The sequence below is a fragment of the Melanostigma gelatinosum genome (genome assembly GCF_949748355.1).
Source record: "Melanostigma gelatinosum genome assembly, chromosome: 19".
Lineage (NCBI taxonomy): Eukaryota > Metazoa > Chordata > Actinopteri > Perciformes > Zoarcidae > Melanostigma > Melanostigma gelatinosum.
Genome location: NC_136652.1, coordinates 9,157,333 through 9,181,071, shown reverse-complemented (window position 1 = coordinate 9,181,071; position 23,739 = coordinate 9,157,333). Strand labels below are relative to the sequence as shown.

At 44.0% G+C, this 23,739-nt stretch overlaps 1 protein-coding gene across 2 annotated transcripts in view; it reads left to right on the top strand.

Moving 5' to 3' along the window:
- The first annotated feature begins 1,817 nt into the window (after positions 1-1,817).
- map3k5 (mitogen-activated protein kinase kinase kinase 5) overlaps positions 1,818-23,739 on the top strand; it is a 65,414-nt gene continuing 43,492 nt past the window's right edge. For both annotated transcript variants that reach the window (XM_079290871.1, XM_079290870.1), the window contains exons 1-4: positions 1,818-2,612; positions 15,820-15,959; positions 18,232-18,255; positions 23,238-23,431. In XM_079290871.1, the coding sequence (XP_079146997.1) occupies positions 2,186-2,612; positions 15,820-15,959; positions 18,232-18,255; positions 23,238-23,431 (785 nt within the window). In that variant the 5' untranslated portion in view covers positions 1,818-2,185. The remainder of the gene's footprint in view (positions 2,613-15,819; positions 15,960-18,231; positions 18,256-23,237; positions 23,432-23,739) is intronic.

Genomic DNA, 23,739 nt, shown 5'->3' with positions numbered 1-23,739 from the left:
CAGCCAGAAACTTCCTGGACTGCAGGATGCGGAGCCTCAGCAGCTCAGAGGCTCTGTGTGCCAGATGTGTCACGCAGGGTTGGCTGGAAGAGGCAAGACAACTTGTAGTGTCTATAGTCGTCGTTTCCCCTGTTCCCCTGTTTGGTTTTCCTGATGTTTTCATGTCTTAATTGTTTCTTATTAATGCAGTGAAGTCAGAAATGTTCACCAGCAGCATCTTCCCATTAGTATATGCTCACGTCAGACAGATGTGTCTCTGTGTGAATTGAGCAAGTCTGCATGATGTGAATACAATTTAGATTTTCATATAAAAATGTAAATATTAATTGTATTCAGCGATGTGTAATTTGACTCGCAATAATGTCACCTCAGCGTTCACAGCACTTGATTTGAGTGCCAATAAGACGAAGACAAAGTGATGCATGAACAGTTTGGGTGGGATCAGCTGTAATTTGCCCACAAGCTACACAATGAAGAGCAGACAGATGTGTTTATGTAAAGGCAGTGAAATAACACAGCCCTGTGGATGTGTCTGGTTTGGCAGCCTTCTCATCCAGAGCTATCGGTGCTGTGTGGATGAATGTGTGGTCCATGAGGGACATCTAGTGGCAAACAAAGGGAAAACACATTCTGTCATTATGTGTTCAATCGATTAGTATTTATTGTACGATTATTATTCTTTCTCCGAAGGTTGAAATTGCTTTAAAACACTACCCTGATGCTAAAGCTGTCCCACTTTCACATATATTAACTCCATTTGTCTTTGATATTTGAGTTAACATTTGTCAATTAAAGCAACGAAGACTAAAAATAATAATAATCAACCTACAGTATTGAATTAAAAGTCAGTCTCACCAACAAATTTGTAGATGTCACTGTAGCACACTCATGTTGAAGACCTGCTTTAACGTGAACAATTAATATGAATGTTGTCCGTTATATACACTTGCAGCATTATGGTACAATACATTATGGTACATTATGGTATAATAGTTATTTTCTCCTGTGGACCAAGAGTAGCCTTCTCCTCATGTACTGACCTGTAATGTCAAGTCTTTACCACGAGAGGGCCCCGTTGTGTCAGCAGAGAAAAGGGACCACCAGGCCGCAACAGGTGACAAAGAATTGATCCAGAAGATAGTTTCGATATGAATTTATGAGACTGAATGCAAAATGTGTCAAAGCTGCGTTGCTTTTGCAGACTGGATGGACGATGAAGCTGTTGCCCGAAACGTTTCACGTCTGAATGATGACCATTGCCCAAATGTACCTCGTAATCTGGTTGGATCACAAGATTAATGGACGAAACAACGCAATTAGTTTGCAACATGAATGAAATGCTTCCAGCTCACAGCCCTGATAAAAAAAACACACTGACATCATTACAAAGATGAATGTTAGATAGACGTTTTCTCCTTTCGACTCTCTCGTGAATTCCACAGTGTTTATCACATCAGCTGATCAATTGGTGATTTTAACTGTTTCCAATTTTGACGAATTAGCAGCACATTAATCGTGTCGATTTCGGGCAAACTGCTCCTTTCTCCTGAAAGCGCACCACTCCACATATGGTCTTTCGTGTGCCCGCCCAGCTCCGCCGGGCTCCGACTGTTGTCTCTCCGCCCAGTGCGTGAGCCTGGAAGATAACAGTGGAAACTGGGCAGGGTCTCGCCTGCACATATGAAAGCAGCCTCTGTGTGCGCGCGCGCAGTGTGCACTTTCTCTTACGAGAGCTGACACCCCGCCGCGAGCCTTTACTGCTTTTCACTTCGTTTCGGTGTGACACCGCGGATACCAGCGGTGTTGTTGAACTTTGGGAAGTATGTGGGTCTTGTTGTGAGAGCCGAGCAGGAATGCGCGACATTTGGCTGGTTTTAGTTTCTTCTTTTCTCTTCTCGGATCAGTGTCGTGACTTCGGACAAACCTGCGGGCGCGTAACAGCGTTAACTGGGTGTTGCATGTGAGCGGTGCGCTCAACAGTAAACATGCAGCACGATGTGTAGTCGCGCCGCTGCCTCTGACAGACCGTTCGCCTGCGTCGAAGCGGAGTAGCTTTCACGTCTCGCCTGTGCGGAGGCTCCATGGGTCACCGCCGTGCGTAACGCTGGCTCTCCATGGACGACTGGCGGAGAAGCCGTTCATCGCAACCCACTCTTTGAGACAGCGAGACGTGACCCGTGAAATCATGATGAGTCAAGACCAGGACGGGATATCCTTACCGGTGCCCTGCTTCGGAGTTTGTCCCAGCAGGGAGAGCATCCGCAGCGAAGGCAGCAGCGGCGGAGGCGGCGGTGGCGGCGTCTCCGGTGTCCCCGCAGCCGGGGCTTTCTGGCACGACTCGGTGGTCTGCAGCGGGGGACTCAGCCCGACCCCGGTGGGCGATCCGATGGACGGCGGGGGCTTGCTCTCAGTGGGGAAGTCGTGCAAAAGCAGGCCGGTGACGGTGGCCTATGTGGTGAACGGAGAGGCGAGCCAGCAGAACAACGCCCAGAGCATGGCCCTGCAGTGTCTGAAGGACGCCTGCGAGACGGCGGGCAGCAAGCTGGAGACTCTGAACTTTGGCAAACTGGACTTTGGGGAGACCACGGTGCTGGATAGCTTCTACAATGCAGGTGAGTGAAGAAAGACAACTTGCAAAACTGCCAACTCATCGTAGGTGTAGTGAATGTAGATCCTGCCTGTTGGGATTTGTATCCATATTTAAAATGCATTGTATATTACATAACATCTGCTCTCCACTGTAAGCATGATGGTATAAGGTCAACAGTCCTTAGTGAGAGTCAGTCACCCCTGAAGTGCCGTTACCTCACAAGGATGCTCGCCTCTCTTTCAAACTAGTCTCAGGGGTCAAAGGTCACGCCTTTTGCTGTATCACCTCTTTTCTGGGGGAACCGCTTGCCTGCAGGACAGGTTGCTCTGAGCTCCTTAAAGGCAACACACAGCTCTGCGTGTCAGGGCTTGAGGCTGCAGCCTTCATGTCCCAGTTATTTCCACACTGCTGAACAAAGCTGGAACTCATTGAGCGAAAGAACATTATTGGGGTTGTTTTGATTTACTCCACATATGTGGTGATTGCTCTATTTCCCCTCCACGTGTATAGTTTCCTCCTTCCATTGTGCACCTCCAGTATCGTGCCGGAGTGTCATGGGCTGAGCCATGGGGCTGGACTTTCCATTGGAATCTACGAGCAGAGAGACACACTTGAACCCTCTGACTGAAGGCACTTTGCCCTTCTCTTATTCATGTTGTGCGTGTCGTCGTTGGCGCCTACTGGAAACGTTCAGTTGTATTAAAAACACTGAACAAAAACTCTGCAGACCTTCCAGGGATTGTGGTCCAATAAGAAGCAGCTGTAATGTACGGGATGTACAGGGCTGGGCGGAGTGTTGAGGAGCCAGGGACTGCAGCCAGTGTTGGCATTTCCCTCGCATGCTGTATTTGGGATCAGGATTTGTTCAGCAGGAATTGCAGAAATAGACGTGGCTAGTCCGGATACATGACTGGTACCAGGAAGCACAACGCCTTTTTAAATAAGGAGTGCAATGACACCAATGGGTTTCATCAAACTGATAGGGCCATTGAATCAAACTCTATGTAGCAACTTAATAAGGAGCCTTAATACAACTCAAAATGTTACTAGAAAACAAACCTGATGCAGACTTATATACCTGAGAAGACTATTATCCAACACACAGCTGCCACAACCTGGCAACCCAAAGTGTGTTCTTATAAGTGGCTTATAACTGGTCTATAAAGTGGAACTATTAAGTGCAACCTAAAAATGTAACAACCAAATGTAGCTTAAACAATTTGTCAATTCATCCGGTCGTATTTGTTTGATGGTCAGTTATTCATTTCACTCCCCTTTCAGCTTCTCAAATCTACAGATTTTCTGTTTTCTCTGTGATATTGAATATTTTTTGGTTTAAGGACTGTTTGCGGCACAGAACAAGTAACATGAAGATGTCCAGTTGCGTCAGAGAAATTGTATTGAAACACTATAGGAATGGAGACGCTGACAGCAAAGGTGGTGAAGACTTTAACTCCCATGATCCTTCACTTCTATCTCCAAACTCCACCTTTTGTTATTGCTTTGATTGCAACATGAAATGACATACTGCGCGTTTAATGCGTTTTGATGAGAAGCTGATTAACAAGTTGTCGGAAAATACTGTGAATATGGAGAAAAAAACAAATTCCTTAAATATACATTATAATAATGTCTGAATATAGGCTTATTGATACTAAAATACAGTTACACTTTTGTCATACAAATTATGAACAAAAAGTTTTTATTTTACCCACATCGAACCATCAGAGTCCTCCATAATTCTATGGTTTCAGGCTTGTTGCTGGTCATAACAGCACGTTATTAGTTGTGCAAACACACCCAGCTCTCTCTTCCTTTTGTTTTTTATTTGGTTGTCTCCCTCTGAACTACTGTGGAATTTTCCCATAAATTCACATGGGAGGGCAGAGGCATTTTCCCAGAATCACTCTGCTCTATCTGTTTGAACACACGCTGCTTCATCCTCTTCCTGCACGAGTGTGTACCAGAGATGAAGGCCAGACAACAACAACCTTTAAACAATGAGCTCAGAGCCCGACTGAAAGTATGTCCATTTGGAACGATGATTTGCCAGATTCAAATAGAAGCTGCTCCCGACTGTCCTTAAATGTCCTCCTCACATGATACCGTGGACAAAGAGGACATTTGGCTGAGAGTTGGCAGAGGCTGATTGTCAAGCGGGCCACGGTTCTCAGGAAATGCTCGGAAAGAATGTAGATGCAAAATGTTTGCCAACAACAATGACTAACCCTTTGTCATCATGAGGGGTTTTGTTCCTTATAGCCCAGTTATTGATCACAGATCCGGCTCCTGGGGGTCATTGATCAGGTGGAGTGTGAGCTTGTGTCTAAGTGTGTTGTACTCAGAGCTTGATCACGTCAACAGTGATGTGGTTTAAAAAAATAATAATAATAATAATCAAAAGTAGAGGACAGTTCATGCTCTGGTTTTAACCATGAAAAGAAGAGAATCATCAGCAAAAAAGTGTACATTTGGTTAACAGGAGGGCTTCAAATTCAGATGAGTTTTTATTATTGATGAATCTCCTATTTATTTGTTTTTATTGCCAAATGTCAGTCACAATATTCCAGAGCCCAGCATGATGTCTTCTAATGCCTTTGTGTTGTCCCAACAACAGTCCAAACCACAAACATCATCAATTTAAAATGATATAAACCAAAGGAAATCATTAAATTCTCATATTTGAGACAGTGGAATGATTGAATATTTGGCGTTAATGCTTTCTAAATGACTTAGTGGGCAACTCATTGTCTGCACATCGACTAATTGACTAATTGTTTCAGCACGAACCCATAAAAATAAATGCAGTATGTTAGCAGTGACAGTCATTGACTGACATCATCTGTCTGCACCGCTTCGAATATGCAAAGAACTAGTTTTGGCCTGACTTTTTATTTTATAAAAGATAATTACAATGTTGCATCAGCGAGTGTATTCTGCATTATTTCATGTTGATTTCTAGTTGGGCCAAACCCACATGTTTTTCTTTGGTTGCTTTTCGCCAAATTAGGGAACAAGAAGCAAAAACAGCTATCAGTATACTTTGTTTCACAGTAAAAATACCATGTTGGATTGAAAGGCATATTTCATACTGGTTATGTGGCTGTTTTCAACATGTCTAAAGTAAATTAAGACGACATTTAGGCATGTTGTGTAGTGTCAGCGACAGTCTGACGGTGATGATCAGTGAATCAACTTCTCTTCATCCACCTGCGGATAATTCAGTTTTGCTGCAGTTTTTTTTTTTTTTTTGTCGGTCCCAAAACAAAAGCAGCAGCTGAGATTGATACAGTTGCGAGCTGCTGGTTGACTCCTCCGTCTGGCCTGACTCACTGTGAGCCAGCCTACAACTGCAGAACCCCAAAGCTAACCTTCTGTTGAGCATTGACCACACGCATTCACCGAGTGAGCAAAGTACATGATGCTTTTAGTGCGATTAAAAAAAATTTAAAAAAATGCATCAGTCTGCTTCTGTTCAACTGGCCTGATGTCATTGTGAACTGCAGGGGGAGAAGCTGAATCATCGTCCACCTCGAGCAGGTCAAAGGTCTGTTTGGGTTGGAGTACAAGTGAGCCAATCGTCAGCCTTTTGTAGGAGGCAATAGAATGATGGTGGTGATGCAATCTAATGGCACCAGTCCCAGAATCCAAACAAATATGGCAACAAATGTAGCTGTAGATGTTGCAGCAATCACAACCACACTGTGTATATTGAAGGTATTTGTCCAGAGGTGTTTTTTGCTGTTGTTTTTTTTGGGGGGGGGGGTTTAGTTAAATGAATTGGCCCGTCTGGTACTTGAGACAAAGAGTCAGCAGCATTCAGAGAATATAAGAGATCTTATTTTGATCACATTGATGGAGGCTTGAGTAAGATAAGCTGAGAGGTTTTAGATTTGATTGATGACTGTGTGACTCGTACATTGATGGACTGAAGCGGTTTGGTGGCTTGCTCAACATCTTCACGTTACTTTGATCGACATGATGACATAATGACAATCTACACTGTTTTCATCGTGATAGAACATCCAGCCAGAGCAACAACTCATTTCTTCTTTCTCCTGAAACATGAAACCGAAAACAATCCCTGATGAGATGGTTGCTAATGCTTTTGATTTTTGATAGCCACCGCAACAAATGCTGGTGTGCTGTTCTCGGTGCGATAGAAGCACGGAGCTCCTTCACTTCCCTGAAGAAAGGCCCGGGATACACCCAAACAGGGCAGTGTTGTAAACTCGCACAGCAGGTCAGGTCCTACTATGTTCAGTGTCAACACCGCAGGGCGTCGGCTGACCGCTTCTGGTAAAGAGCGTCTCGGGGTTCACCGGCGTAAGATTGTACACTCGGCTTCCCGACTGGGAGGCGGCTCTGCTCTGAAATCCCCTCAACTGAGCTCAGTTGTTTATCCTCCCTCCTGTTTACTCTGTATGCTTGGCTGCTCGCCAGAGGTGAGAGAGCACAGGGTCAGAGGGATTCAGCCCACGGGCCGCTCACTGGCGTCTGGAGAGGAAAAGCGACCTCACCTCGTTGGTCGAGGTGTAGACTGCTGGCACAAGTTGTTGTCATGCGGGTATTTCTCAACAGGAAGTGTCGTCGGCTTGTTCTTCTTTCATTGCCGTTGTGAAATCCGCATTACAATTGCACCCGGCGTCTTTAGAAGGCAGTGGAGGGTGAAAACGAGTGGCTCGTATATCACCATGATAAGGAGCCAGGAAGCAGTCAGTGCCTCTACCTACACCCAAAGATCAGAGGGACTAGTCTGTTGTGTGGGAAGCATATCTCGAACGGTATTGTGCAGTGATATGTGCAAGATGAGGATCATTTAAGTGCAATCGCTTTGATTTAAAGGGGAAAAAGTTAGACAATAGAGCTGAAAGCCTCTATCACCGAGCCTCGCGCAAGAACCACTTGTGTGAGCGAGTTTGTACGAGTGATTTAGAAGAACTTGCCGCAATCACCAATTGTCTCTGTGGTATTGGGGCGTTAATTATGCTAATTTACAATTTTCATGAACGCACGCTCGTTCACACGGAGGTGGTACCAGCCCACCATACAAAAAGAAAAAGTGAAAGTTAAGCATTCTGCATGAGGTGGACTCTTTCTGTTACCAGGTTGTTTTCTCCTCCCACATGCATGTAACCCACTGTTCTCAGTCACTCAGACTCTACAGCATCTAGTAATACGATTGGAAGCAGGCTCCGGTTGGCAGAGGTGGTGTTACTCATCAGTACTCTCTTGTCACGCACGCAGCTTCGGGCTGGTTTGTTTCACTGTTTGGATTCTGCAAATGCACCGCAAAGGTCACAGAGTGAAGCTGATGCAAAACGGTGTTTTTTGTTTTTTTTAATCAAAGTAAAACATGGGTGGTTGTGGGAAGGAGGCAAAAGGTGTTCCGAATTTGATGATACAAACTACGAGTTGAAGGCGTTTTCTTCAGGTTCTCTGTCAGCAGCAGACTTTCCTTGTGGTTCTCTTCTCATACTTAGTTACTCTACTGTCTGTCGGCTGCCAACAAGCAAGAGTCGAGGGATCACAAAAGTCACGTTGTCTGGGAAACGGAACATCTGGACAAAAGTGTTGCCCCACTTCATCAAGTAGATCTTGAGATATTTCACTGGACAAGTAAAAACGTGATGCTAATGCTTGACAACAAGTCAGTGGGTTCATCCTCTGGGAACATGAATGCATGATCAAAATGTCATCTTCGTAGTTGCTGAGGTATTTCAGTGTGGACCAAAGTGGTGGACCAACCAACAATGTCAACCCTCGTATCAAAAGGTGAAGTAATGCTTGAAAACCTCAGCAGGCATTGCAGCAGTTCTAGGAATCAAAGAGACTAAGACATCCTGTGAGGAGATCTTTATCAGCTGGTGTGTGTGGTGTTTCTGCTGTTTCAGATGCAAAACGCTCAGCGCTGCTTTATTTCAATGCAGCATTTTGCAAACGGGCACAGCAGTACCTCAATCGTATCATGTAATGGAGACAAGGAAACATTGTTTACTTGGCATCAATACAAATCCCTCTTCTTTCAGCGAATTCTGCAAATGAAGGCGGCAAGTCGGGGCAACGTCAGCACAAGTTTCTCGCAGCGTGCTTGGTAGCCGCGGATGAATTCACATTCTGTTCTCAGCTCTTTCCCCCCTTGGGGCCATGGCACTGCAGTTTGTAAAATTTCTCGGTGTGTGTGTGGAAAGGCAACAAAAGTGGAGCAGAGGTAAAAAAAGGGAAAAGAAAGTCTGCCAGGAGAGCATTGCAACTGGAGGGTCTCATTTCCTGCATCGAGGTGTTTTCAGGGTCTTTCGTTTCAAGCACACTTGTGCCTAGAAATAAAGGGAGCATTAATCTCTCTGCAGGGCATCTAAATGACAGAATAACCATTGTCTGGTATTTGCCATACTATCCTCTGGGAGTAGAGACATATTTGTAAACAGAAGTGCTCAGTTAAAAGACTTGTATGCTGCTTTTCTTCCAATCCCAGGGTTGTGCCTACACTGGCTGTTTACACCTTGTAGCTCAACCTGGTTTGGAATTCATTCTCGATGTTATCTCAAGACATTAGTTTTGTTCCAGGCCTACCCGAATGCATTTTTAGTTCGAGTTTACATTTGTTTGCGAACCATTTCTTCTGTGTAGTTTTAAATGCGCCACCTTGTTTTTACCTGAAATTGTTGCACCACTAGTTTCTGTTGACACTTCCAGAGCAGGTTGGCAAAATGCATCTTCTTGAAGAGGTTAGCAGGAATCTGATAGTGTGTGTCTGACATTCCTCGAACAAAACCTGCTTTCCCAGGAAATGTAAAAGCCGTTACCCTGCAGAGCTGTTTCTAAGGAACAAGTCTCAGATCTCATGTCTTTTTAGAGCAAGGCACAACAAACTGAAGTCACGGCGCAACACTCTCTGTGGCAGTTTTTTAGCAGGTCAACGCTCAATATTTGAATGCTTCAAGTCAACTCTCAAATTCTTGTATTGGTGACATAAATCCAAGTTAAACTCAAAGGTTACCCCTGGTTACTTTTGTCACCATGGAGCTATATTTTGATTGTCTGGGCCCTGTTGAGTTTATATCTCACGCTCTACCTGCACGGTCCTGGGGATGCAGCTGACATGACACGGGGGAGGGGATATATACTGATTTACCTGGGAACAGGGCAGTATGCCAGCAAAAAGCAGGAATTTACATGTAAAAAAAAAAACTCTTTTCAAATGTTTTATGAGGACTGAAAAGCATTCAACGTGTTGGTAAAGCTTCAAGGATACACGCAATGCATTTTGATGAGAAGCGCTGACTGTAAACATGGCTGCGGTTCTTTACAACTCCACAGGGTACCTTTTCAGTCTGTCTTGAGTCCAAGTGTCCGCGTGTCACTGCGACCTTACAGCAGCGAGACATCATCCGTGGCACGAGTACAAGAAGCAATAGCTGCCACGACGCACGGGAACACAACGACCATCTTCTGCCGTTTCTGGAAATTTGGCAGAGAATTTGAACGCTATACACCAGAAGGTTCCTTTTTTTGTTTTTCTAAGGGGAGGAAAAGGAGTTCTCTGGTGGGGGAAATGATTTCCAGTGGAGCTTGGAGACAGTAATTCCACTGTCTGTTTCTGTCCTCCGTGTGGGCCGAGCTTCAGGGAAATCCACCCGCTGCACTCGGCTCCACTAACACGAGCCTCGTTCCCTCCTTCCCCTTTTAACGATAAGGGGAAAAAACTCTGAGGGGTTTCTCTCACATCTGTTCCAGTTGTTTCCTCGCCGAGTCTCCATGGTTACATCTGTTGTGTAGTCGTTGCAGTATGTAAGGGATTGTAACACGTGCTTGATTTACTCACATTACTGTACCTGTCCTTACATGCTCTGAGTCAAACACAATTAAACTGCAGGACATGACAGCTGGCCCCTGAGTGACCAATGTAAACAGTGCTGTCTGAGACTTTTAGTGTTAATTGTTATCAGGCCGACGTAAAAGCACATAGCTACACATGCAAACATTTTGTCCTTCTCTTACCCTGCAATGGAAAGGGGTTGTTTAAAATATGCTGTGGTCCTGTGTGAGCGGCCGACTATTGTTACACTGAAGGAAAAATGAATTACAAGCAATGCCACTCAAGCTTCGACTGCCGTGTCATTACATCTGCAACTTGGCGGCATTGTTGTTAGTTTCACATAGTTTCTTAGTTCTAGTACTTAGTGGACTGAGTAAGTTTTGCAGACAATACTTTTTTACATTATTTAAACGTTAAGTTTTCATAAGGCAAGACTAATCAAAACCAGTGAGTCCTAAATACATCAGTGATAACATATTGTAAACTAAAGGTGTAGAGGTTAGAATATATGATCACAGAAGTGTGGATGGTGAACGCAGTTCTCAGTGTTGTTTATAGCTGAAGGCACTTTTGAGATCATCCGTATCCACTTGAACTGCTGCGATTACAATATTGAGCAGATCCCCCTCCTCCGAAAAAAAGCATGTGTGGAGGCACTCTGGGGACGGCTGAGGAGGATCTAATAATAAGAGGAGCCCGGAGACACCAGAACAATTCATGCAGCTCTCCAAACGCCCTTTGCATGCCTCCCTCCTCCACCGCTGGGCCTGAGGAACCTGCAGCGGTGGACTGAGAGCTGCTGGAAGCCAAATAGTGTGCAGGAGTATTGAATTATTCTCCTCCTCTGCTTTGTGCAGTATAGGCGATGGAATCAATTTAGATTTGGTCAACAGTGGCGGGTCCAACCATAGGAGGGATAGCAGGATTATCGGGGCATCGCTATGCATGTATTGGTACTCGTATCAGGTGATTGTGATGAATGCAGCAGCTGAAGTGAGCACATGTGATCAGGTGACGGGGGCCTTTTAAAAGAGTGTCTGGGTGACTCAAGTTTCTCCGCTACCGGCTTTACGCAGCCTTCTGTCAACACTATGTTGGCAGGTCTGCTGTTACACTGGCAGGCCCTCATCTCTGCTGTGGAACCAGCAAACAATCACAAACATCTCAGAATAGGCTCTCTCCACAAAACATTCTGATGCTCTGCTGTTGGGAGGGGAAAAAGGCAAAATCATAGTCACTGTCTGTGTGACATTTACCATTTCTGTGCTGTGTTTTTTGTTTTTTTTTCTCCTTGAATTCAAGATTATTGTCGTTGATGTGGAGGGAAACTTGGCATGACACTGTTGGCAGAACAGGAAACACATTGATTTTACCGTGTCATTGCTAGACAAGTGTGACATTTGAGTGAGTTCCAACATGTCTACAGTGCCTTGCATTGTAAAGCATTTCCTCCTTTGGTTTGTTTAGTCAAATTTATGGGATCATGTTCTCAGTGCTAACAAATGCATTGCAGTTTATTAGGACAGAGCGTAATATGAACTTTTGAACGTTTGTTCTATGAGTAGATAAATATTTAACTAGAGCTGCAAGTAACAATTATTTTCATTACTGATTAATCCCTTGTTTTTCTCTCATTAGTCATTTTAAAACCAGAAAATACTGACGAAAAATGGCCACCACAGTTTCCCAAACCCAGTTACCCAACGGTAACAATTGTATTGAAATTCTTATGTTTTTTTTTGGACCAGCAGTCCAAAACACAGCACACAGCACACAAAGTGCAGCTGAGGCTGATGGGAATGGGAATTAAAATGGTCCATTCAATTATTCCTTTCAACCTTGATAAGGGCAGCGCAGAACAGATCCACTCCTTCTGTTCTCACCTTTCAAAATAAAAGCCCAGGACATGTACACTGCAACAGTTTACCTCAGACAGAGTGCCAGATGCTGCTCTGGTTCAATAATTTGTACTAGTTGGTCTTCTGCCTGCACGGATCTTTTCAAACCTTTTATCGTCAACGTGTCACAAATCGCAACATATTCCATGCGGCGAGTATCGGCTTCATAAAGGCCTCTTACTGTCGTGCACAGCTAATCTCTGTGTTTGGGCTCAGATAAGATAAGAGCTAGCTGCTCGCTCTACTGCTGCTGCTCGGATTTAAAGGAGAATCTGTCTAGTGAAAGCCGAACATCCTGCCGGGGAAGTGAAGGATGAAAGTGGTTCCGTATGACTACCACTGTATTCAGCTTTGTGTTAACAAACACACACTCCTCACTGACGATATCATACGCCACTAGCCAAGTGTGCTCAGCTCTCTTTGTTATGAGAACAAAGCACTTATGAGAACTGATTGCTCCTTGCGAGTCTCCTGGCAGAACAAGACTCACTTGTGTCACGCACTTTCTTTTTCGTCTTCTTTTTTTCCTGTACGTGCACAGAGCTTTGTTTCTGATTCATCACTAATATTGTCTCAGACGCATTCCTGTAAAGCAGGTGAGGATTCCAAGAAGAACAATGCAAAATGAATCCACCCAAGTCATGGCTGCATTTCCAAAACAAAACACGGCCGCAACCCTTTTATTTTCCGTCAGCTGTGTGTTACACTGCAGCCTTTAAATGGCCTGTTTGCGTTCAAATATCGCTGAGATGTAATATTGATGGGGGTCTCCCGCCAGCAGAGAAATGAGACGAGCTCATCTTTTATTCATCAGCCGACCCCAAACTGTCTGGATGTTGACATTCAGCAGCTTGGGTGCATAAAGTAAGAGCACTGAGGGAGCTAAACAGCCTTTTATTCCACGTTCACTCAGACTTATTTATGGTGCACAGAGTATTTCTCTACTTTTAAGTCCACTGAGCTCCAATGAAATAATCCGAGTAACGACACAGGAGATGTCTGAACATCCAATGAATGCCGCGCATGCTCGTGGAGACACCATTAACATGCAATCATTACATGCGTCATAGATGTGGAAGGAACAAGTGGTTGTTCAGCAGGGATCAGTGAGTGAGGATTAAGGTGTACTTTCCCCTCTCCGCCTTATACGTCAGAAAGTGAAAGCTAACGTGCACTCAATCACAGAGCAGGCGTCCCGATGTGAAGATGCTGGCCGCTCATCCGGAGAGCGAGAGCCCTCTTGGTATTCTGCATCACTGCACGGAGCCGCAGAGCTTGAAATCCCTGACATCCTGTCCTGTGCCTATAAAAAAAAATAAAAGTGAGGCTGTTCTCTAAAGCTTGTGTGGAGGGAGGGGTTGATGATGAGAACCTTTTTTGAAGGCCAGCAACAAGTACATGCTTCCCGGATGAATTTGCATGTGCTGATGAGGAGTGAAACTGAAATCTTGAATGCTTTCAGTTTCGAGTCAAGCCTCCATTTTAATAAGTCAGGATTCAAAACAGTCAAGTCATTCTCACGCCCTCATTTTTGTCACTTAAATTGTGACTTTTTGAAGATGGTGTAAGGATAGAGTGTGTTTCATGTTGTAAAGATTGTAAATTTATGATTTTGGGCAACAGGAATACGATTTGCTTGCCTTGACTGATTCAGAAATACTGTTAACTGTATGTTGGCTAACCATCCAGCATCTGTTGTGTTTCCAAAACAAAAGTAGAAAAGAAGCTTCAATGACGATGGCAAACTTTGCTCTATTTTTCACTTGTCATGCTTCCTTGTTGTTGTATTGTTTTACTGTTTTGTTCATCCTTCACCTGATAACACCTGCGTATGATTCTCCTGTTCAAAATGACCGAAGGGAATCGGAGACTCTTGCATATTGTGCCATTTTTTCTCCCATTGACTCCAGATGACTGACTGAATATGTCAGTGCTTCTCTCCGGCGGTTGTCCACCAGCTCCAGCCTATAAGCTTGAAACAACACCTCAGGGGTAAAAAGAGTAAGTCGAGCTGGTTCAGAGGTTCTCTGTTCTTTAGCTCCATGTCATTTGTTTGTTGACACAAGGAGGTAGACAGAAGTGGAAACAGATGAAAAAACCAGGGCGCTGCGTTATCTCTGTGAGCTCGTCTTGTCGTTACTGGAGTGCAGCCACCAGGCTGATGTGTTTTTGTTGTTATCAGTGCGGCCTCGGGGACAGCGTGTACCACCTCACTTCATGTGTGGGCCTCCATAACAGTCAAGCTCATGCCTTTTAAATGCAAGAATTGAGGGATGTTACGCTTTTTGGCAGGGTCACATGGCATTTGTACGTTCAGTTCGACAGCATGCTTATGAATGAGCTCGTTGGCAACGCAGTGCTCTGTTATGCTGGTGTAGGCACTTGGTTCAAGGCTGGGAACTCTCCGCCCCCTCACCAGAAGCTATTGTCCCTGCCGGGTTGAGTGACACATTGCAATATTTACTCCCGTTGACCTGTTGATCTCGATCACATGCCTGTGTCCAGCTGGAGTCGGTGTGGTGTTGAGTGTATTTGTATTCGTAGAACGGAGATGAAAAGGACGAGTCGGACCACCTTCCGTCAAACCTGTTTCTCAAGAGCGGGCTTCTGAATTGGCTCCACTTGGTCCTCTTGACACCAGAATCTATAGCTGACAGCAGACGGCCTGTAACAATCTGGAGAGTGAAATACCGACACACACACGCTCATGATGTGGCTTTATACGTATCTGTCTATTAACCTTTGACCTCTGAGCTGAGTTTCTCTCTCCCACAACGATACAGAGCAGTCGATGTTGGCTGAAATGAAAGCCTGGTGTCAAGTGTTCGTCACGTCTACCCCCGATATGTTGCAGGTGTTACATGTATTATTGAGGCGATTGATTGATTTCATTTACCGATTTCTGCATTATTTAGTCCATCAGTTCATTAAAATAGTCTGTTTGAAATGCATTTTTTTTTCCTTCTGTCTACTAACCAATTCATTGAAAAAAATAGTTTCCGCATAATTACACTGATTGTTCAGGAGGAGCACTAAAGTCACTTCATACCTGAGCTCAGTCTAAGATGGATCGCTAAAAGCCGATCACTTACTGAAGCAACGACACTGTTTACTTTTCCATTTGTCCGCACAAAAAAAACGTGTTGCATTGGTCTTGATGTTGTGACGCTGGGGTTAGGTAAGAGCTTCGAGAGCGCTATATCAGGCTAATATTTAGCAATTATTGGCATGGGAATGGCCAAATTGAATGAAAGCAGCCCCAAGTATACACTTTAAGGCGTGTAAGGATTTTGCTCTTGGGTTACATCTCAATGCCGCAGCATACAATGCTATTTTAGACAATACTGTGCTTCCGTTTCAGTGGTCAAAACCAGAAGAGTGGTTTTCGAGTCACATGTGTGTGTGTAAATACTTTTGTGTACATATAGGTACAGCTACAAAAGTGTTAACCAGTTGATGACTTCTTTAAATGAAATCAGAGCGTCACACTGACACCCGTCTCTTACCACCAGACATAGCTGTGGTGGAGATGACAGATGCCTTCCGCCAGCCCTCGCTCTTCTACCACCTGGGAGTCCGAGAGAGCTTCAGCATGGCCAACAACATCATCCTGTACTGCGACACCAACTCCGACTCCCTCCAGTCTCTGCAGGTACAGTAAGCCGTCTGTCGCAAAACCGAATACAGGACAAGCCCGGCAAGCAGTCGCTGTGGTTCTCAAAGGTGGTGATTGAAGGCTATATTTAAGAGGAGGCAGGAGATTGAAAGAAATGAGATTTGGTGGCAGCAGCAGCTCATAAATGTGTCAATAATTTGATGGAAGGAAATGTATTTATGATCCATTTGGAAGCCAGTGATTGCGACTCATTTAGTTGAAAATGAGCAGAAAATTCAGGTGAAAGTAGAATTTATGGGAAAAGAATTAGTGATCAACCACTTTTTAAAATGGTCATTTTCTGCAGTCTTTATATGTTGTTTTGCAATTCAGTGGTGTGTCTTTCGGTGGTACTTTTTAATCTCCACCAAGGATGTTTTGATTTCAGTCCTGATTGTATGAACGCTGAAACATTTCAAAGCATATTACAGTTACAGATTTCAATAAAGTTTGGTGGGAAGGCCCAAAAAACAGGTGTAGCAGGCATTGTTCTCGGTTTTGAAGGATTGCTGATCACTGAAAGACCTTTTCGTACTGCACTTGCAGATAGAAAATTAATTTTCCAAACAATTTTTTAACCTAACACATTTACGGCATTGTGCACTCTTGGCGGAGGTGCTCAGCCGTGGCGATGATCATTACTCATGTTATCAAATTATTTTAGTGGAGGTGGGCTGAGTCCTTCTCTAATGAAGACCACCTCCGCTAACTTCATAAAAGATGACGCACTGTTATGAAATAAACCCCAACCAGAGGCAGTCAGAGGCACTGCTCTGTTATAGCAATATCTAAAGGAGAGTAACACATCTTTAGTCACATTAAAATGTCAGATTGTTCGCACCCAGACAAATTTTGCCCGAGTCAAAACATATGGCAGAAGTGCGAGTCTTGTAGCTCCTGTGTGGCAGACAAGATGTAGTTCACACTGTCTGAGGCCCAAGCTGAGCATATTGTAAACCTCCTGCTGTAGGCGCCTTGTGGCAGAGGAACACTGAAGCCTTTATTGTAGGTATTTAGTGCAGTGAGAGGAGTCTTATGGCGACCGCAATCCAGTGCCAGCAACCTCACTGTGCAGTCAACATATAGTACTATACAGCCTTCAGTGGAGGTTAACATTATAAACCGAATGCACGGTCTCTGCTCTGTTATTTCAGTATTTTATGTTGGTCAAATTGCTTCAGATGACCTGCCCGAATGCAGACCGGTACCTAACAGGAGTTCCTGTGGTACCCGACCGCCTCGCTGGGCAGTCGGCTGGCTGCTCTCCACCCTGCCTGAAAAGACCACTTTTCTCTGGTGGTTTCCTCTTAACTCTATCAGGCTGCTAAATTGTTTCAATGGGTGCGGTTTAAACTTCAGGAGATATCTTTAAATACTGGCCCTCTTTCTCTAAAAAAAGACCTAAAAAGGCCTTTTTGTACACAGTTCTGGTCATGCTTCTTTCTCAGTGAATTTAAGGCATGCAAACTTGTCAACTGTTGGGCGAAATTCGCTTTTATGTGCAACTGATTCATCAGCGAGAATGACAATACAACAAATGTCTGATTAAGTTAAGCTTTGAGTCCTCCTCTCTCATGCTGAAGAACTTCCACACAGACAAAGTGTGGTTGTGACGTTGATGTCTGCGCCGCTGTATTCCAAAGCAAAACTATCATGTGGCACGTGTGTGTAAATATGATCGGGCGGTCAACGGACGTTGCCAATCAGCTGAAGTTTTGCCAATTGCCAATCAGTTTCCATTGGCAGCCGATTGATCGGTGGATCTCTACTGGCAATCTCTCTAACCCTATAGTTAGTTCATTTCAAATACAAGTTAAAAGCCTGCAAGGATTGTTTAAAGACGGGTAAAATGGAGGCATTTGTGTTACTTTTTTACAAAAATAACTCTCTTTCAGTGGCCGAATATCTGACTTTCTGCCAGACATAAGACCTCAGTATGCCTCAAACCAACTACATCAGTTGTTGTTATTGTAAACAATCCTCATAAAACATTTGCAAAACTTGCATTGCTACATTCAGCTTGTGGTCTCTGTTTTTATTTGTGTATGCCTACACTTTGTGCATTAAGGGCACCAACTGTTACTACATAATGTGTGTTATAGTGCCACAGCTTTTAACCAGAAACGGATAGCATCAAGCGGCCAAACTTCCAAAAAGTCAGTCATGTTAATAAATGCTATTGTCACAATTATGATGTCTGAATTTCAGTGGAACTGAGAGAAATCTTCTTCTGGAAACTCTAATTATATTTTTTATCTTTTTCTTTCAGGAGATAATTTGCCACAAGAACACTGTAAGTACACAAAGCAATCTTCTCCCCCCCTCAGCCTTTGCCTTTCACACATTAATCACACATTGCTCGCGCATCACACATCCTTTGTGCTGCAAAGAATATGTTTCTTTACAGCGTGCAGGGAGCACAGTGTCTAACACCTTATTAGCTCCTTGGTGTGATAAAGGTTTTCTCTTTTGCAACCCACTGTTGTTCAGACGCTGTGATAAATGTTTCACAGAATGTAAAACGACAACATCGCTTCCATAGCAATGTTTTTCTCCTACGGCAGCTGTTGTATGAGCTATCGTGACTGCATGGGCTTGATCTTCATAAAAAGGCTCCAGCGTTTTGAAAATTTCACTTGCAAAAACTGCAGCATTCAAATGAGGTGCTGCATTAAAGCTAAGGAAATCCTGTTCTTTTCTGACTAACGTCATGTCGTTCCGAAGCAAGTTTATTGAGATTTTCACATACTGGAACACATTGGGTGTTTAAAGGTATAATGTGCAGCATTTTTACAAAATGAATGTATGTTACAATGAACATGAACAGAACGGACAACGCCATGGTAGCGACCTGTCAATCTCAAGGTAGCCACGCCCTAAAGCGTACCCTGCTTTATCGTCTATTTTGCTCTAAATGGGACTATAATTTACGAAATGAACATCAGGCTGTATTGAAGAAAACTAGTGACTGAGATGAGGGATGGACGATACAGGCTGATACTGAGTACTGATCTGATACCAGTGTTGAATTAATTAAACTTGAATTCAAATTTTAAAAATGATATGCCTCACTGTGTGGGAGTGACGGGGATCATTGTTTTATGTGTAAGGAAACATCAGGCTTGATTTAGCCCTTGCTTTCCTAACTTTATAAAACAAAATGTAACAAATATATATATATATATATATATATATATATATATATATAATTTACTGAATTGGTATTTATCAAAACAATATCCGTTCCCAAAGGCCTATTGTCTCTGATTGCCAATACAGCTGTTTGACGGACCGATATCCAATATTATTATCGTATCGGTGCATCTCTAATGATACCATCAACTCATGTTTACGAAGGTATTAAATCAAGAAGTAGGGTCATTTTCCCCGGAGGCTGTCGCCTGTTAAAGATGAATTCATAAAGAATCCCTCTCAATCATCACTTTTGACCCACTAGAAGTGTGTGGTAGTGTCTGTATCCACAGAGAATTTGCCTTCTGCCTGTATTTTCTCTTTTCCTCTTATTTTGCTGTGTTCGGGACGTCTATGGGCGCCAACAAAGCGCCTCTGGGCCCCACATGGGGGTGTTACCCCCAGCCAATAACAGCACGATGGGTGTGTATCCCGTTCAAGTCGTCAAATACTGCCACTTCGTCACGGTCTTCTGCTCCTGACAGTCGCACAGAACCACAAGGCACTCTTTGTTGCATCGCTGTGTGTTTTCATTTGCTTTAGTGTTTCCCCCCCCCCCCCCCCTGCTGTATGCTGACTGCCGCTATTGGTGTCTGTTTGACCAAGAGCAGGGCCGGAGCCACACACGGAGCCGAAAGGCGTGCGCTTCGGCTGCGTTCATTCAAAATCCGGCTACGCTGCATCTTCCCGCATCGGTTCTGCGGAGATGTTGGTGTGTTTAACAGTTGATCTAATAATTATTTCTTTTGGCAGTTTAGATCATAAAATGTAATTTGTTTCCCCAAACCCGAGGGGATGTCATCAGATTGCAGTTCACATCTCAAAATAACTTCATTTACAGTGATGGAAAACAGAGAAAAGCAGCCAGTCCTCTCATTTGAGAAGCTGGACGTAACAAATAATTTACATCTCTGCTTGACAGATACCGTATCAGATTCATTTAATCGTCAACATTTTTGTTGATTGATTTTCTGTTACTTTTTGAGCATTCGACTGATTGAGCTCTAGAACCAATTATGAGACAGAAGCTGGAGTCCACGTTCAGGGCTGAGATGAAAGGCTTAGCTGTCCTAAGTGGCTTTTTAGAGAGGAAGGAGGTAGCACTGCGCTGCATGAATCCCACTGATCCCTGACACTGACTGCTACCGTGTGAGGAGAGCTGATTATCACTCAGAGAGAGTGTGAACTCACTGATCTCCCCTATGTGCACTCACTGTCTCTCTTGCTCATATTAGGGCTCTTCAATGCCCTTTACTCTGGTGCTCTGAGCTCGCCCTCTGTGCTGGTGATAGTGCACTTCAAGTGTAATAACAGCACATTTTTTTACATCCCTTTGGAGGTATTGCAGCTGATTTTTCTGCACGTGTCATGATTAACAATAGTTGTAACTTAGTTCTAATCAACTTTTATTCCCATGGAAGCACTTAAACCTTTATTAAGGAAGTTAGGATTTTATTGTCATATACATTTTTACACATACACGAAATTTGACTTCTGCATTTGACCCATCCCTGTCCTGTGTATAGGGAGCAGTGGGTTCTCAGACGACCTCTTAACCCAGTGCGCCACGGTCGCCCCCCAATAATAATAGGTGTATATCCAATACAAACTCTGGGAGCTTTAGGCCTGGGTGGAGGTGACCATGAGCGGCTACTTCCTCAATGGGTTAATGACTGTCGGAGCCGACAGATATATCGACGGCTCACATCAAGCTGTGGTCGGCTCTCTGTGTGTCTCTGTGAAGGTGTGTGAGTAAGCATGCAGATCCAATCCTGCTGTTACTGCAAATGGACAGATGGACCATCGGCGAGGCTAACGCACCAGATGACTCACTCTCAGTCACATTCCCAGTGACGGCCAGTGCCGTCACATGTGTTTCACTCGGCAACTGACAGACTTGAATACCTGTAAGCGACTCGCGGCGGTTAGCTTCGATTCACCTGCAGCAGCTCTGAAACAAGCATCGGCCCGTGAAAACAAACCTGTCATGTGATCCACATGACGGCACGGACCGCACAGATGGGCTAAACATAGCTTGATCTTGCAACCTGTCTGGTGACACCTAACAGAAACGGGGGTCACAGGTTTATTCATGAAAGGCATGCACCGCCACTGCAGCAGCCGCTGATGTCATGAACCGCTGTTGTCCTGGAGGAAGTAGTTATCTGCGGCTGGCTTTCATTGCTTGAAACGCCGCACCTTCCTTTCAGTTCCTTTTCTTTCCGTTGGCAGCGAGAGCAGCAGCAGCAGTGTGTTTTCTCAACGAGGCTGCATGAAAAGCTTAAAACCATGACAGAATATTAAAGTCGTCAGGATGCAGCTGGGTAGCAGCCCAACCGCCTTCAGACGCTCTCATGTTGTGTTTCACCACACATCTGACATTCTGGGAATAGCTCTCCTTGAAAATGCCTCGGCTGTTTCTTGAGGATGTCGAGAGTGGATTTCCTGCCTCTCTGTCTCTCTTTCTCGCTGTGCTGCAAACACCGCATCCACGTGTTTCCTCCTTGTTTATTCAGCAGCGTAAGGCCACCGCAACAGAAGCGTCACCACCGCTGCTGGAGAATAATGTCAAATTAAAACAAATACAGACGCAGGATACAGAAAATCTTCCGACAGACAAAACACAGATGTCAAGAATTGGAGCTAAGTGAATAAAGTACACGTTTAGTGCAAGTACAACTGCAGCTAAAACTGAAACAGGCATGAAACAAAATTGCTCCTGCATGCCGCAGCTGCAGCATAAAAACAGGGTAGAGATTTGTACTAGGTGAGCAGCAAAGACTTCTGGTTCTGCTTGATTTTCATGAGCACTAAATGGAATGAGTAAGTGCACGGCTGTAATTGTTTGTGGTTGCAAAGAACCACAAACAGCAGCTCCTGATGGGACAGTCGGCACTGATGCAGATCTCTGCTCCCGGCTGCTGCCTGTGTAGACTGGTTCAGTGAAGACCACGCAACACAAAGACAGATCAGAGCCGAGCGCTCGTGTTGTTACCTGAAACTGTCTCAAACAGGGGAAACAGTGCAGACTTCCTCCAGGCAATCTGCTTCCTCCCTGTAAAATGTAATGTTTTACTGTAATCGGTTGTAAAGAGCCTTTGTTAACTCGTTTTGATGAGGTCATATTTGAATGAAGGTTTGTATTTACTGTAAATGGACGCGTTGTGCTGTAAGGACACCTTTTTAATGGCTTACGATACATTATGCTCTTAAGTTTGGTTGTTAATACAGAGCTGCTTTACAAATAACTGCATGAAGAGACCGACCTTTTTCGGGTAATATTGCATTACAGGCTGAAAAAGCAAAGTAATATTTTAAATTTAATGTCTATTCCTGGCCTTGAAACAGTAGATGACATTAAAAAAAGCTCACCACAAGGTTTATGTAGTAACTATTCAGGAGCCTTCAAGTGTACAACACAGTCTTCCTCAGAAGATGGAGTTGCCCACTTAATTATTTTTGCACTTTTGTTGCCATATTAGCCTAAAAGTTGAGAGTGAAAGTCCATTCTTGACCAATTGGAAACAGAAGTTGACACAACAATCTCTCCAAAAGGTACATTTACTAGCTGTACTAGCTGATTGTATCACACATTCTTCTTCTGCAGATTGAGTTCAAGTAGAGAACAGAAGGACAAGAATGGACTTTTGAATTTTAAGCCAACACGGACGAGAAGTCCAATAAGTGCTTGAGAAAATGGAAATTAAAAGTTCTATGACAACGGGCAATTCCAGCTGCAGAGGATGTTGGTGTGATATGATCAAATATTGCAGAAGAGCTGCTCAATGGACCTTGTGGTTAGACTGTCTATACACCTCAAAATGTATCGTAGTGTCAACACACTATGTCTATGGAAGACGTGAAGATTCAAATACAGATGTTATATAAAGATACTGATTGTAGTTTTATCCTTTTTGGGTCACATTAAATCTTTTCGTTTCTCCAATGAATACACACACATTTGGCTAAAATATTGCTGATGCCTCCTTCACACCAAACCCACAATGTTATTCAAAAAGAGTCCTCTGATGCTTAGATATGCCAACAGCTAATTCCCCAAAACGTTGTCTCTTGCACCAACAGACGTGCTCCGCCAACTACACCTTCATCCCGTACATGGTGACGCCCCACAACAAGGTGTACTGCTGTGAGGGCAGCCTGATGAAGGGCCTGACGGAGCTGATGCAGCCCAGCTTTGAGATGCTGCTGGGGCCCATCTGCATGCCACTGCTCGACCGCTTCATCCAGGTGCTCAAAGTGTCACAGGCAAACTCCCAGTAAGTACTGAAGGGCTGACGGCGGTTGGACCGGGCCAAAGACTACACAGTCATAATTACCATCCCGCTTCAAAAATACTATTGATGCTGTCCATCATCATGACCAAAAGATGCTACATGAACAATAGGAATAGCCTAGTTTTGAAGTCAGTGCTGCTCTACAACGGCAGTTACTACACAAGCAGAGAAATTGAGAAACAGTTACATTTTCAAGCTATCTTGAAACGGGTGTAAAAGGTTGTAATGCCTTAATTGTATGCATGTTTAGGCAGATTACAAAGCTACATATAGACCTAAAAGAATGGATA